At 51.6% G+C, this 16,550-nt stretch overlaps 1 protein-coding gene across 4 annotated transcripts in view; it reads right to left on the bottom strand.

The window, feature by feature from the left end:
* The window catches only part of LOC135918956 (cerebellar degeneration-related protein 2-like), a 146,805-nt gene that overhangs the window by 63,955 nt on the left and 66,300 nt on the right, over nt 1–16,550 (bottom strand). Inside the window, exon 1 of one of the 4 annotated variants that reach the window (XM_065452673.1) lies at nt 8,745–10,396. The exons of the other annotated variants lie outside the window; for them this stretch is intronic. Within the exon in view, the coding sequence (XP_065308745.1) occupies nt 8,745–8,796 (52 nt within the window). The 5' untranslated portion in view covers nt 8,797–10,396. Of the gene's footprint in view, nt 1–8,744; nt 10,397–16,550 lie in introns of those variants that run through there. 4 annotated transcript variants of the gene reach the window in all.

The raw sequence follows: 16,550 nt of genomic DNA, 5'->3' as shown, positions 1-16,550 counted from the left end.
GGATCCACCGGCTTCGGGAAGTTGCGGCAGCTATACCCGAAGCCAGCCACGAAGGAGACGGAATGACTCCGGAACGTTGGGCTAATTTCTATTAAACCTCCTGTTTCGTGATTGTTCGATTTGTGTAATGTCTTTACAGAAGTAGCGACAAATGGATGCGCATACAGACTCCCTGAGACAAGGGATAAAGTGGGGGCGAGGCCCTGAACTCGGCCAGAGCACATCCTAAGAAGTATTATTAGAGCAATTTACTGGATATTTACGCCGCCAAAAAAAGTAACTAGAAAAGTCGACCGGCAAGGCTCCAAAAAAGGTCAGCATGTTGTTAAGGAGACTAAAAGCTTCCCACATTTAGCGACTTTCTCGCGATGTTAGCAACATAGGTGTACGATTAATCCCGAAACATGTCGAGCAGTGTGACCCCCGCTTCAGCAACACACACACAAAAAAAAGAAGAAAAAGAAAAAGAAAGAAGACTGTGTGAATGCAGGACACGGCATACACGAAAGGGTCAGATGCGTCACTTCGATCGCCGCCTCGTTTCTGCGCGCGACTGCCCTTCCGGTTTCGTCACCGACACGCAAAACGGATTCGAAAATCGCGAGGTTGCAAGGTTGCGAAGTTCCGCGAGGTCGGCATCATGCGTGCATCGCCGATAACCACTACATGGTCTCGACCGAAAAGGCACGCCGTCAATCAAAACGGTGACCAAATGTTCCCCAAAGAGGCCCCCGCTGTCAAGCGCACAGCGTGTCTGACAAGGTGCAGGCTCCCATGCCGCAGTGTCCGATGGCGGCCCCCGCAGGCGAACAACACGCAATACGCGGTAGCTGCCTGTCAAAACGGAACGACCCGGAGAACATCAAACCCCGGCGCAAGTGGATACCACCAGGGCGCGTTCGGAGTACGCGAGCCGGTCACAAGCGTGCAGGGTCACGGGCGGGGAGAAGATCATGAAATGGCGCGATAACTGTCGATGCCGAGTGCCGATCAAAATGACGACGACCGCGTCGTCCATTCGTGGTTCATCAGTCGAAGCCACGACACATTTATTTCGAACACTCTAAAGCGATATGCCTACCCGCTGCAGTATACTTGTAGCGGACATCTGTGCCCAAGAAAAATACAGCGCAGCATTCTTCAGCTGCGAACTACCAGCCGACAAACGGCAAAGCTGTTAGGCGAGTCGCTTTAATGGTCATCAAGAGCGGCCACCAATAGTGCCGCCTGTCTCCCTCGTTTTATGCTGTACTGGTGTGGCTCTTTTATTTATTTATTTTTCTGCTTCTTTCGTTCCCACGGTGGATGCTTTAGCGTGGCAGTACACGGTCACCTCCCGGAAAGCAGAAGCCCATCGAAGCCTCAAGGTTGCAGCAAAATTCGTGAAAAAAAAAATAATAATAATACTGCAACAGAGTGAGAACGACATGTAATGCTCGACAGCCTAGAAGAACCCATTTCCTCCGATAAATCCCGTTACACAAGCACACCATAACAAGGCGTCATTCATGATGCCACCACATTACGACGTGTGGGGACCGCTCATTCACTTACATAACCTATGACGAGTGTTTCAGATTTATTATTATTCTCCGGAGAAAGCACGCACAAGGAATTTTGCCTTTTCACTGGAGTCCGTCAGACGAACGATACGGCCGCACTGCAGTGCTAAGAGAACCGTGTTCATCCGCTTCGAACCTCGCCCTTAGATTTGTCATATGCTTAGTGGTACTTTCCGAGGGAAGACAACCCAAGCGCAGACCAGAACGGGATCTGTAAAATGACTGCCGCCATTAAGAAAAATCTGCCTCATCCTAAAAAAAGGATAATAATAATCATGGGGCCTTACGTACAAAAACCGCGATCTCATTATGAGGCACGCCGTAGTGGGGGACTCTGGATTAATTTTGACCACCTGGGGTTCTTTAACGTGCACCTAAATCTAAGTACACCGGTGTTTTTGCCTTTCGCCCCGCTATAAACGCGGCCGCCGTGGCCGGGATCTGATTCCGCGACCTCGTGCTCAGTAGCGCAACACCAAAGCCACTAAGGAACCACGGCGGTTTAAAAAAAGAAACCGAAAGGAAAAACGTTGGCGATAGTGAGTTTCGAATATACGACACCCCGCTCCTGCCTTATCCTGCAGCCCAGTCATGTACCGCAGGGAAAGTGTTCTCCAGTGGCATTTATTGGACGCCCGCGTAGGTGCAGGCTCACATATCCCCGTCCGTACAGGACAAAACAAGATTCGGACACGTCATGACTGGAAGGGAGCCTTCCCTGCAACAAAGAGCCGGCAACTGCGTCAGCTACGCGCAGCACAGGGACAATGTCGCCAAATCCTGCGCGCAGGCCGCGTCCATCGCATGCATACAGGATGCGCAAAGCTGCAATACGCCCGCGCAAGCAACGAAGTCGCCAGCGTTAACTTTGCTGGAGGGACAGTGGCTACAATAGCTGTTTCATCCCAGTCTCCGCCGCCACCTAGTGTAGGCTGGCCTTTACGCGGATTGAATAGCTGCCCGCGTCCTCCTATGGACAGGATATCGAGCGCTCTTAGGACAACTGAAGGCCGAGGTAGCTGGCAAGGATTCATGGTACCGAAAGGCATGGCCTGCGAACGCGCACACAAAATAAAACGAAAAGGATGTTTTTGCTGTGCTTGTTGTTGTGCAGTAGAACGGAAAGGATCTTTAGTGTTTATCCTTTTCCTTCTACCTCTGCCCGCCTGCTTTGGAATACCACGAATCAAGTGCCCCAGCAGATATTGCAGTAGTGGTCTACTCTAACCCAAACATACACATTCGGCGCCAGAGCAGGCTACCGCACATTTCCGTTACAACGGCCTCAGAACTCGGCAGGTCTGCACTGCGACGCCGCCTCTGACGCTCCACAGCGACGTTGCCCCTGAAGGCGACGCGTCTGCAAAGGGGACGCAGAGTTAACGACAGAGATCGTCCGCGAATGACGACCGTTAAGAAAACGGACGACAAAAGAAAAATACGGAGCGTCGACCGGCGCGGAGCCGTCGGAAAGAAGGCGGGACAGTCCATTAACCGCCAACGCGGCCGGCCCGCACACACCACACCGTAGATTCGGCTCCCCCATCTCACAATCGTATATACTATACAGCAGACGTCACCCCGTACGCCGACACAGCATGCGCTTGTTTTCGGTCATCGCTGGATTCTTTCCTCTTTCAAAGCTTTTCTTCCGGTTCGTGGTGGCGTCGCTCGGTCACCGCAAGATGCAAGGTCACCGATTTCGAGCGCGCTTTCTTCTTTTTTTTTTCTCTCTCTCCCTATCCGCGTCTCGCAGAACGCGGGTGACCCGGCTAACCTCAGCGCAACGCCAGCGGATCGTTCCCACCGAGGCGAGTACGAGGAGGCGGTTACGAACGGGCAAGCGGCGGGAATCGCGCCACTCTGCGCAGCATTCGGTCGAATGGGTGCCGTCGCAAGAAAAGGGAGTCTCCGAAATGGCGATACGGGCATCCGCGAAGCTCGTGCACACAGCTTCGAAATGCTGCGGAGTCGTCCGATAAACGTAACAGGTCGAGCCCACGCAAATCCGCGGCGAAAGAAGAGATCACCGACGATTAGGATAATCCCTAATGAGAAATTTTAGTGCAGCTCTATACTTTTCATTTCGCGATATACTGGTTGGTGCGGACAATCTGTGTCGTGTGGTAGACTGCAAACGGGGCAAAATATGGCGCGATTGCCTCGCTGATCGAAAGTTCGCGAAATGCAGCGCGTGGATGACGCGTGGGCGCGATTCACAGCAGCCGCCGCAGACAACCATCCGTTCATGCAGCGCATTGCTTCCATATATGGTACACTGGTGGAAGCGCTCGCCGCATGCCTTATCGATGGCGTCATCGGTGAACAGACGACGCGCGCTACTCTGGCGCCATCTCGTAGCGGTCGTCGCCGCGGAGCCCGTCTTGCGCGGCGCTACGCTTTTCTTCTCACGCCTTCGCTATGCCCTCCTCCCCCGCTTTCCTCAACGCACTCTCTTCGCTATCGCCGTCTATCATCCCTCCGCGTTCTTTGTTTCATCCTTCGCTTTGCTCGTTCGCTCGGTTACGCCGAGGGATGCCGAGGTACGCCGACGCTCAACGCAGAAACAGGTGCCTAAGAGCCGCGCTCAAAAAGCTTTTTTTTCCCCCATTGTGTCAGCGAAGCGGCAAAGCTCAAGTTGAATGTTGAACTGAACAGCCGTCGGCGCTCGCACCGCCCTCTAAAACCGAATCCCGTAATCGGCGCTTCAGGAGGTGATCACGTGACCGCCCGGGCTTGATGCGAATCGCGCATCCCTATCTTGCGAAACCATCGTTGTCGCTTCAGCTTCGTCTGCTGTTGTTGACCTAGTATTTATACGGAAACAGTTGGGTAGCACCAAACAACGGACCACTCAGTTTTAGCTCTTACGCCGAAACAGTTACAACATCAAGGAAAACTAGAACAACTTGTTCACCTTTATTTTCTGGCTAGTAAATTTCTAGAAAGGTACAATTAAATGTTATTTCAGTAAATATGTTATTATATCATTTCATTATCAATAATTAGTTTAGAGAACTATCTCAACTGAAAACTCGTTCCAGCATAACAAAAAGGCTACGATAACTTATGCGTTAAGCTTGCTGTGCTTAAGAACTTTGAGGAATCAAACTCGGCGAAGGATAAATGATACGTCAGGCATTTATGCAAGCAGAGCCCTCATCGAGCTATAGCTACCGACGCACACGACAGGCGAAGATACGTGCGCAATGGGTGGGAGAAACGAGAGTGAAACGGGCTTCCATAGAGCTGTAAACGGCGCACAGATGTGAAAAGCGCATACCAGAAGGAGAGAAAGCTAGGCGCGCAGAACCCGTTGCTCTCCTTCTCGGTGCTTCATCCGTCTTCTGGAGTTGTTAACTTCGATATATTCGCGAGCAGTAGTTTACAAGCAGTTGAAGGCAGGGGCGACGCCGCAAGCACTTGCCTATCTCGATAAACGCACACACACACACGCATACACGCGCGTTGAAACACAGCCCTGCGATCAGCAGGAGCGAACGTTTACAGCCCCTTACCTTCTGAACCAGTGGAAACCTGCAAGTTAAACAGCGCGACAATACGAAGACAGTAAATACGTGTACACACCGGTTTGGTGTGTACGTGCCTCCATCTTTTAGGCGCCGTTTAACACGCAGCACGTCGCGCCAACTTGCTCAAACAGAAGTAGTCCTCGGTACAGGTCGTTACGTTACGAAACAGATCGGCGACCATGCACCACCTCGTGCGCCGTCGAAGCCGCCGACAGATTAGACCCGCGGAAAACATCGGACTGCGAGATTTAGACGAGGGCACCGGTGACACGGCGGGGGCAGGTATGTGGCGCGAAGCTCGTGATCAGCTCATCGCGGCACCGACGACGGGCATCAAGCGCGCGACTCCGCGTTGCTTCCGGGTAACGAGGGGAAGCCCGTGTGTCCTGCACCGCCGGCTTCCTCGCGACCCGCACCTCCATCAGTTGCGTACAGCGCTACGCTAGGCGACACGTCGCGCTGGGATCGTTACTTTGCCACGATAAGATACCGGTGCTAGGGCACAGGGACAACGGGCGCAAGCTTTGTCTCGTGTTCCGATGTCCTATGCACTGCTGTCTCATCGTGGCAAATAATAATTCCGGAGCATCACGTGCCAAAGAAACGGTATGATTACGAGGCACGCCGTAGTGGGGCACTCGGGAATAATTTTGACCACTTGGGATTCTTTTAACGTGCACCCAGTGCACGGTACACGGGCGTTGTTGCATTTCGCCCCCGTAGAAATGCGGCCGCCACGGCCAGGATTCGATCCCGCACCCTCGGGCTTAGCAGCGCAACGCCAAAGCCACTACGCCACCGCGGCGGTTGGCATCACAGTAAACCAACGAGCCGAACGTGTTGCGCGGCTTTGTGTAGTGTACCTGCTGCCTAATCACTGGTATTGCATCACGACACAGAACGACTGAAGGCTTAGCAACTAGGCGAGGGTTCGTGCTACCGAAAGGCAGGCGTGCAAACACGACGCAGAACGAACGGCGTTTGCGTTCTTTTGCTTTTCGCCTGTTAGACTCGTCGCGCAGGTGGCGCGATAGGAGATCGTTGTTCAAAACGCACGTTCAGTTTGCATTCGGTTTCGCCTCACGCGATTGGCCTAAGCCGCGCCGAGTCGTCAGCCGCCGCGGGGTATCGGCAAATTCCTCGTGTGCGCGACAGTACAGCGTTAGGCTTCAGTGAGAGTTGAGCGGCACTGCATAACTAGCTGCGCTTTTAGTAAACACTTGCAAAGCAGCCGTGAACAATGGTGACGGAAAAACAATACTCAACGTAGTCCCTGCAAGTTTTTCGATAGCTGCGAAAACTGCACGCGAAAAGTGCGGTGCTGCACCTTCGCGATAAAGTGATAGAAAAGCAAAAGAAAACATGTTCTTTCTAACTGCAAGGACACAATGCATACTGCAAGATGTCTTGTGAAGTGTTCAGTTCTCGTTTCGTCCGAGTCGCTCGCCGCGATGCCATGGCGTTCCAGCTGCTCCTGAGCGCGAAGTCGCGGTTTCGAATCCCGACCGCGGTAGCCGCATTCTCGTGGAGACGGAACGTGAAAATGTACCCTGCTTTGGGTGCCGGTTAAAGAACCCCATGAGGTCAGAACCAATAGGGGTCCCTCCTATACGACGTTTATCATAACCGAATATGCAGTTTGGAAACGTTATCCCGCCAGTCTACATTTCCCATTAGAAAGTTATTCGCACTCAGTGGGCGTCATCCAGACAAGACTCCGGTTTCCTTTTCTCTCTCTCTCTCTTTCTTTGGGCCATCCAGCGGGCCGAGGATGACGCCAGGACCCACGAACTCCTGGTCGTCACTTCGGCGGGGCCTTTGGCCCTCTCCACCAGCTCGCAGGGCACACAATAAAGTTATTTCCTCTTTCTCTCTCTACCTTATCAGTCGCAGCCCCTCAGCAAACTTCGCTGCACGGAACTACGGGCACAACGCACGGATACGCGCAGCCGTGACAATCAGATTGCTTGCAGCTCCCGGTTCTGCGAACAACGGCGCACAGGACAGTGAGACAGGAATAAGAAGGCGAGAAAAAAAAAAAGAACCTCGGCGCAAGAAGAGACAAAGAACTGCGGTGAGGCACGCGCGCATGCAGCTAGCTTCCCGCTGTCGGCTGCGTATCGTTGGCGGCGAGGGCTCTACTTGCTTGCATGCGCCGGGAGCTTTTAACGCGGGCGAACGAGATGAAGACGTCGTCTTTGTGCGCTCGCTCCACAGCGGATTTCGCCACGACTCCCCCCTTCACGCCCGCCCACAGGAACGTGGAGAGAGCTCCGCAATGACTTCAGGTTCGCTAACACTCTCATGCAGCTCGAGCGATACAAAGCAACGTAAAGTGCTGCAGGTCCCGGCGTACTTATTCGAAAAGAACCCTACCCACGTTCGATTGTAATGCCGCAGAAACTTCCGCCATATAAGTGACTTCTATCAGACCTTACGTCCATGTACTTCAATAATGTTTGCTGGCGAGCTAGTTGGCGACGCATCCATCGTGGCAGGGCGCATAACGCGTTCTCAAAGAAAGGACAGGACTGAGTGCTGTGCTCTCTCTCCTTACAGCAGGACAGCACTCTGTCATGCCCATCATTTTTTTCCTACGCTTTTCATGTGCTAGAACCTTGTCACGGGCACTGATATCTGTGCTCGTTATTTTCTCTCTGCGGAACCAGGCACGCCGTGGATCCTTGCTCGCATTTGTGCGACACAGGCGCGATCATTATGACCATACACCACCGGCAGTACTTACGTAAATACCACTTTCACGTGTATTGAGCGTTAGCGAGAAGAAACGTCCACACCTTAATGATGCGCAATACACCGCGAAGCCGCTTAACTCTAACAACAAGAAATGTTATATATAAAAGAAGCACACAATTTAAGAGAGGCATACTGCCATACACGACAACGTTTCAACAGTTCCAGTTATTACGCGCAGAAAATGAATGGAATGATCTTCCTACCAACGTCGCTATGACTGATTATATTCACTTCAAAACGAACAATCGCTATTCCCGAACCATTTGTACCGCCTATACATAGCCCCTCCTCATGTAATGGCTCGAATCGTGGACTTTGCTGTAACAAAAATGACTGAGCAAATAAACAAACAAAATCCCAAAGGCTTCGGTGTTGCTATCTATAAGTTATACAAGCTTATTCTAACCGCATGCGGTCAGAATACAGATGAATCCATACCCCAGTGAAGAGGCGAAAGGAATTAAACTACTCTTAAAACATCGGCGTCATGCCAACGCCAGTTGCCGTTGAGTTGATGAGCAGAGATGACAACTCTAGGGGCAGCGCAAGGCGACAAAAACAGAAAGCAGGAAAGACACAAGACAGCGCTGAACAAGCAACTAATTTTATTAGAAAGCATACACATATACTTAAGTATTACCACCTAATGGCGTCATTATCAGCGCACAAGCAAATAGCAAAATCCTGTAATTTAAGTGTGTGCTTTCTAATAAAGTTAGTTGCGAGTTCAACGCAGTCCTGTGTCTTTCCTATCTGTTTTTCTCGTCTTGCGCTGCCCCTTCAACATGTTCAACCAGTACCAGCTTGCCCAAACACCGATTATTCTGCAGACAGGACACTATCACATCGCAAAAATCACAATGTGGAACCCCTCCCACCCCGCGTGCCTTACTTGTTGAGTCGTCGTCCTGGTGATAGTAGAGGTAACGGAAGACAGAATCCATCTTTTCGGCAGAGAAAAACACGCGGAGCACGTTGTCCTCGCGGTGGCGTTCCCACTTCCAGTTTAGTAATCACCAAAAGTAAGTGAGCACGAGCGATTTAAAAACAAACACCTCTCGCGCACAAAGGTAGCCCGCGTCAATGCCCGCTTCGCCGTGCGTGTAGCGCGGCGTCTTCAGAGAGAAACGCATCCTCGCTCTGCATCGCAAAAGCTTCAAGACGAACTGCAACGCGCAGTTGTAAGAGCCCGCAGTGATGGAATGTCATCTTCACAAAGCTGAAGACCGCCACTGTTTCGGCCAACAAGACAGGACGCACAATGTTCCCCACTGCTGTCACGGCCAATAGCAATGGGTTTAGACGACTAAAACAATACCGTCACTACAGGAACAATGACGGGATTAGGCGTCGATGTAAATGTCCAACCACAGTCTGAGAAAGCGTACGAGGAAACTGCTGCTGCGGGAGCCACACAACCAGAGAGAGCACCGAAGCAGTGCTCGGTCACCGGCATTCATCAACCACCCAGAAGAAAACAACGCCCAGAGCAGAGTGAAGTACTCGTATCGGGAACTCCACCTTCAGCCTCTCGTGTCAGTATACACACAGCACGCAGTACATATTCCAATCAGAAATACGCAGACGCGCCTCCGCGTCTTCGCCCGTGGGGGAGAGCACTTGAGGCGAGCCGAAACGTCACTTTAAGCGCCGCGCCGATGGGCGTTGTCCGCGCATGTCTCCTTCGCGCAACGATGCAGAGTCGGTGGCCGCTCGGCGCGGTGAAGGAGTGAAGGATGGCAAGCTCTTAAGGCGGAAGCAAGCCGAGTCCGCTCCTCCAACCGGAAGAGACGGTTATGTCACATACGGTCGCCCCACTTCCGCGCGCGAAGTCGCCACAGTAAGCAAACCGTGGATCCTTCCTTGTTTGGTCACGCGGGCGTGGTGTCAGTTCGTGCGTCTTCTAGCGGGCGTCGTACGTCTTCGCTAACGGTGCGGCCGCCCACACTAGCACCGCCGATGGGTTTACGTTCGAGTCCGTGGAGTGACAAGGCATGGAGAGTTCCAGTGCAAGGTGGTATAGATGAGAAGGGCGTGTTCCAATGATCGAAACAATCAAGGTGATACGCCGCCGGTACTATATGTCGGTCACTGCCGAGGCGGTGACGCACCTCTTCCACGGGAAAAAAATGAGTTTTCTCGTGCACCGGGCTTCGGGAGACGCAAGCAGCAGGCTAGCCGCGTCCACGCACACACACAGTTAGCGGAGAGCTATAGAGGTGGGACAAAACAAAACTGCACGAGACAGGCCCACCGGTGCAGCGCGAGACAGGTTGGGGCGACGGTTGGCACACTACGCTACACGTGCGTCGGCGAGTGCTCGTCTCGCAAGGCCGCGTGACAACACGCCAGCTGTGACCGTATAGCGGGCAGGACGTTGCGGCGACGGAGAGCGACACGGAGCCGGCTGTCGTCGCAAGAGTCGAGAACAGGCGACACGGCCACGGCGGCGCTTACACGCCGCTCACGACAGGTGAGGTTGCATCTCGCCGAGAGCTGCGAAGTCGTTCGGCAGTGCACACGAGCAGGGCAGGCGGAGGACTGAGCGTCGGACACCACTCCGATGGCAGGAGGAGGCGAAGCAGAGAGGAGGGAGGAAGAGGAGGAGGAAGCCACGACTGGTGCGCCGGCGGCGTGGAGTGATGCTGCGCACAACGGCCCGCTCGTTTTCTCTTTGTGCGTACACCGTTGGCCAAGGCGGTATCAACGGCCCGAGGAAGGGACCACACCGGCTCGTACAGCACGAGCGGGGCATTTCTCTGCCGAAGACACGCGGGATTGAGGAGAGGAGGAAACCGGTTGGATGCGCCCTCGCGCGCGTGCACTTTCGCGTGCACATGCGCGCGCGAATACATAGCGACATCGGCAGATTCGCGACGCCATCTGCCGCGACGACTGCGCGCAGCCATACGAGTTGCCGAGGGGTTCCAGTACAAACTGACGTAAGGAAAGTATAGTGTCGTGGCTGGGCGAATGCATTATCGCGGACTCATCGATCAAAGGTCGAAGCACCGAGCGCTGCTGCTTTCATGGATGCTCGATTCAGCGGGGGGTAGCTTAGGGCCGCCGTAGGCCTCAAAGGCGCTCGTACACCTCGACACTGCGACTTATTTGGAGAAACAATCACTTCAGGAGCTCCGCACCGGAGACTGACGCAGTTATAAGGCCCCCGTTCGGCGTCTATCCGCTGTCTCCACACCCTCCACAACGTTTTTCCATTATTCTTCCGAGGCTCAAGCACACGCTCAACCACGCCCGTCAGCGCATACATTAATTCCTGCAGCTTTGAAAATTATGCGTCTGTTGTAGAGAAAAAACAAAAAGATGTATCATATACGATTGGATACGAGATTTATGCTCGCAAGAGCATGCAACAGTGAACGCCATTGCAGGCGGACTCCCTAAATTAGGCTGTGCGCGAGCGCGCTCTGCTGGCACCCTGGCGCGACGCTCCTGGGACCTTGTCTTGGCCAAAGAAAAAAAAAGTTTAGCTATTCGGTGAGTATTCGTGATTACAGAACAGAGCGAATAAACGGTACGCGAGGGAGCAACGGGGAAAAGGCGTTGGCTCTATACACTGCAAAACAATTTACACCGTTAACAGTAGATAAGGGTGTAGATTAGTCTGCAACCCACACCCTTGCACCCAAAGGGGATGAGAGGTGTGGGTTATACACCGATTTACGCCCGTGTTCGCTTTTAACGGTCTACATTATTTCACAATGTGGGCTACGTCCACAGGCAGCGTCTACGCTGCACACAGAGAGACTGTACACTGTAAACGAAAATAAACCCAGCTGAGAGTTTTTAAGAGGTGATGTGCCCTAAAACCTCCCCTCCTCAAATATTTACTCCGATGTATGGGAGCAAAACAGCGCCATTCCCTCGTTTCACTCCGCTGGCTAGCTGCCGGAGTATTAAGGCGACATGACGCGATTTTACTCCGCTTAAAAATTTTGTTCTCCCGTGAAACTCCGACAGGGAGTTTTGAAAAACTCCCCTCCGCCGATACAGGTTAGTCACGTGGCGCTTCCCATGAGGCTGTGCGCCTCGCCAGCGACCAGGCGCGTTCGGCGGAGCGGGCAGTGCTCATGGCTGACGGTTTGTTTACGTCTGTGAAGTGTCGTTCCCTGACAGCGTTTCGTCAATTTGTTTCCCGTATCTCCTTCCAGAAAGTGTTATAGGCATGCCTGAAGCTCACTGTATCTCAGCTTCAAGTACATTAGCTGTGATCACTTTGCTGACAACGATGATTGCAAGAACCACGTTTTCAAGTGCGGAAAAAGGCTTAGGTATAACTCGAAGCTGCTCACTGGCTCGTGATGTCGGCTCACGTTCTGGCTGTGTTTCCGTGCTGCGTCACCCTGTCTTGTGTTCTTCAGTACGTGAAATGCCACTTCTATGTCCTTTTGAGTACATGCTGACAACGTCCGGTGTAATGTTTGTAAGGACCGCGTAGCAATGGCAACAGCAGCCACTGTTCGAGCGACGACATCCGTGCTAGTCGCGCATGAATGGCGTAACCCAAGTTCGTTGCGATGCTGTGTTGCCTGTGAGAAAGACCGGAGTGCAAGCAACTGTTTTTATTTATCTGTGAACGGATATCCTCGCCCGAAGAAAAACGGTAGGACATAAGTATATATGTGTGCTTAAAATAAAGCTTCTTATTGAGCGATGTGAATCGAATTGTTATCGCGCATATAGGTTTTGGTCACGTCGTTGCTTCCGATATTGCATTAACATTACGCTCTATCCGAGACACTGATTTAGACGCATGCCTGCTGGCTACGAGTTTAGGGGTTCACTCGACAGATCAGCGATGTAGCTCCTTTTCGCAACCGAGACAGATTGCTTGTACTCAGAGCAAGTAGTGCGGTGTATAAAATGTATGTCTGCGCATTTTTCGGTGTTACGTCGGCTGCTGCGGGTCATGCTCACACGTAATAATTTCTTGCTACGCTACCACTATATCGAAAAAATGTAATTTTGCTATACAGCACATGCACTTACATTTTTCTAGCTTACTGTAACTAACGCACTACTTTTTGGCCGCGAACGCCGGCAGTGTGCGAAGTCGCTTCAGCACTCACAGAATGGCATAGTATTGAAAAATAACGCCATTAACTTTTTTTATCTCACTATTTTGAATTAACAGTTTTGTGTTGATTAAGGTACTCTGTTAGTTTCAAAGAGGCAGATCTCGTATGAACGAGCATGTGAGTCGTAATTCTGAAAACAGCACAGCTGCTCCCTTGGCGGTTTCGAGGCACACAGTATCGTGGCTATATATACTGGCACCGTTGCATCTTGAGTATCGCGTGTAGGTGGGATGTCTTTCAAATTTCTGCATTGGGCGTTTCTGGAATGTTTATGTATGTCATGATATATGTGCTTTCATTGACTTGTTTCATCGAATTTGACGCGGTCTCGTGTGCATATTTCGAAATTTGACCAGCAGCCTCTGCATGCAAACATGTTCGCGCAAACTGACGCGATGCCTCTTTTTATACTCCCGTTGCACCTCGAAAAAACTCCGTCAATTGCAAAGCAAAAAATAAAAAAAAAGACAGAAAAAAACCTCCCATAATTCCACGCAAAAATTCCGCTCGTGCGGAGTAAAAATTCTACTCCGATCATACGGAGCATAATAAACTCCGAACCGGGGGGTCGCTAGAGGACAAGCAGTATACTCCCACCTCGGAGTTATTTCCGTTTACAGTGTATATGCAGCTGCGTCAGTCCGCGTCCATTCGTACGCCGCTCTGCGCGCATCGAATTCAGCCGTCCCATATGCGCGGCATGCAGCGCGTACCTCGCGCGCTGTGTAATACCGCAAGAGCAGTATACACGTACGCGGCTGAACGGCGGGCCGGGCCCGTCGCTGGCCAACAGCCACTGCCGCGCCACGGGGTGTAAACACGCACGATATACAGGAGTGTGCCGCGTCGATGGAGGAGACTCAATTTCCGCCGCCCAACAGGGTCGCGACGCGGTTTGTCCAACGGGCCAGCGTCCTCGTTTCGTGAGCACACCTTCGTTGGCTGGCGAAGGAAAGAACGCGAATGGCAGGTTTCTTTCGCATGCGTACGAGCCCAGGACACACCTTCACTTCTTTATCACTGGACGCAAACTTGTTAGTCGATCGACAGACATTGCACAGTCCGATTCATTTATCGCATTGCACGGTGCAGGCGCAACAACACGGGCCGCCATTGCAGTTGTCGATTAAGTAAGCGCCCTGTGGCATCTACTACTACTGCTGCTACGGTTTGACTTCCGCTTGGCAGTGGACACGTCCTCGGCGCTACAGTCAAACCCGGTTGCAACGAATAGAGTTACATGCACACTGAATACAGTTTGATATATCGGGTAATGCGATCTACGCAAACTCGCCTACACATAACGTACTTAAACGAAGTTTTGTGATGCGTTCGTTGTATACGGGTCTGTCATCTCCAGTGAAAAAGAAAAGCGAGGAAGGAATTAATTTGTTGAAAACGAGACTTACGCGTACAGTAGGCAGTAATTGTTGTCGGTGCCTGAGGATGACAATTAAAAGGAAAGTAACTCCCTTGAAAGAAGCGTTCGCGGCACGCAAGTAGCTTTGTGGCGCTGGCAGCGGACGCCCCTAGTTCGATATGCCCAATGCCCAATTCGTTATGAGTGACTTATTTTCTGTAAGTATAGATCAGTAAGTTTCGCGTGTTCGATATAAAGAATTGTTCGCTTTGTACGAGTTTGTTACATCCCGGTTCGACTGTATACGACACGGCTTGTCAGGCTTGCAACGACCGCAGCAAAATATGCTACCGGCAAATGAGTATACACCAAAAGTGACAGGCGTTGATATGACACTAGGGCGGCCCCAACCTAAGCCTAGCATTCCCGCTGATTAAAGAAAGGTGTTTTTGTCATGACTATTAGACAGTCAACGAACTTCACTCATCCAAAGGTATAGGTGCTGCCAAATGCGAAAAAGGAAGATTACAAAGGTCTGTATAAAGCCTATCAGTATGGATACAGTCGCGCAACCAGACCTGCTGATTGCGCAGGTCTCTCCGCTACACTCACAAGAAGCCTTCTGTTTAGTCAGCTTCAAGCATCACGTCATCATGTATATCCACATTATTCTACTGTGTTCAATGTTCATGCGTGTGTTCTTCCTTTACTTCCCGCGAAGTTCTCCCACGAACACTCACCCGGTGTATTCTTGTTTTTAATTTATTTAACATACTATCAGTCCTATTCAGGACCAAGATAAGAATGGGTTATTACAAGCATGCTGAACATGATCATCATTCTTTTCTAATTTGTGAGCGAGGAGTTAGCGACACCTGCTGTCGCAAGCAAGAAAACGCAATGACGAGTTGAAAGAACAGCGGTGCTGTCTGGGAAAACACGCCGTCACCAACCGCCTATAGTTCTAGGCTTGTAGATCATCTAAGTAACTGACAAGTATACAGCCAGCAACGAATACCGAGAAGATAGTTCTTTTTTTTTTGTTTCTTGTTTTCTTTTTTACGGCATGAAAATTAACCATTTTCTGTACTGGTTTTCTCCTTTCACATGCAGAAACTTACGCTCGAAAACAACTACTTTTTTTTCTTTTAACTTTCTGGACAAGAGAGCGCGGAGGATACCATTCTAGCTGCTGCAAACCACGGGAGATTAAAAAAAAAATGACGCAAAAGCAACCGAGGGTTAGTGGGACGTTGACCCCGCGAAGCTATCTGCGAAGATTCATAACGGAGCGTTTCTCCCACGGTGCCGTATCCGCGAAGAAGCTGCAGCCGTTCCGCCGGCACGAACGTGTACATGCACGCTGCACGCGCCCTTTAGCATTCACACTCGATCCATATGCGTTACGCCGAGACAGCATGCACGGCTTGGCGAGAACACCAGCGGACGCGAGCGCAGCCTCACGCGAGCCAACATAATATATCGCTGCGTACAACGCCTCCTCATTAATAGCCCCCAGCTAGGAAGTGTCCGTACGCGGCTGGCTGAATGCGGCTGCGGGCCTCCGAAGCGAAGCTATAGCGTGAGCGAGTGTAAAATGAAAAAAAAAAAGGGAGAGGGGGGATAGCGCGGACGGAGGTACCTTCGTTGAGGAACAACCGCACAAGCACGTAGTGGAGGCACCGTGAAGGCGAGTAAAAAACAAATAGAAAATACGAGCGTGAGTACAGCGTGCAACTCTATTCGACCGTTGTCTGAATGCCGCGTATTTGCGATAATATTCTGGAAATTTCTCTCCGCCTTTCTTTTTCCTTTTATTTACCGCCACTCGAGCATACACCACATACGCCTCGCGCTCGCTATATTTGGGACCCCGATACGATTATGGCGCGCGCGCTAGGAACTCGGGACCACCAAGTGCGCCGCGAGCCACGAGAGGGCGCTCAGATTTTCTTGGCGTGTTTATGCGGCACGCGTATATCGCACCGCGGGGCGAAAATGAAATAAGAAGCAAAAGACGTAAACGGCGAAGTACGTTCAGAAGGGCTTGACGACCGCTCGACTTGCTTGACAATTAGGCGCTCACCTGACCACACTCGCGAACCAACTAGGGACGCCTCAGTGTGAGTGCCAACCTTAAAGGGTACAGAAACCTGCCATCAGAGTGAGACCTTCAAAGAAAGAAATTACCGAAAGCCTATAGCTGCTTGAGGTGTGACATTCGTAGTCTTTTGCGAAG

This window comes from Dermacentor albipictus, chromosome 8, assembly GCF_038994185.2.
Source record: "Dermacentor albipictus isolate Rhodes 1998 colony chromosome 8, USDA_Dalb.pri_finalv2, whole genome shotgun sequence".
Taxonomy (NCBI): domain Eukaryota; kingdom Metazoa; phylum Arthropoda; class Arachnida; order Ixodida; family Ixodidae; genus Dermacentor; species Dermacentor albipictus.
Note: the sequence above shows the minus strand (reverse complement) of the source record. Positions and strands in the feature narration are given on the sequence as shown.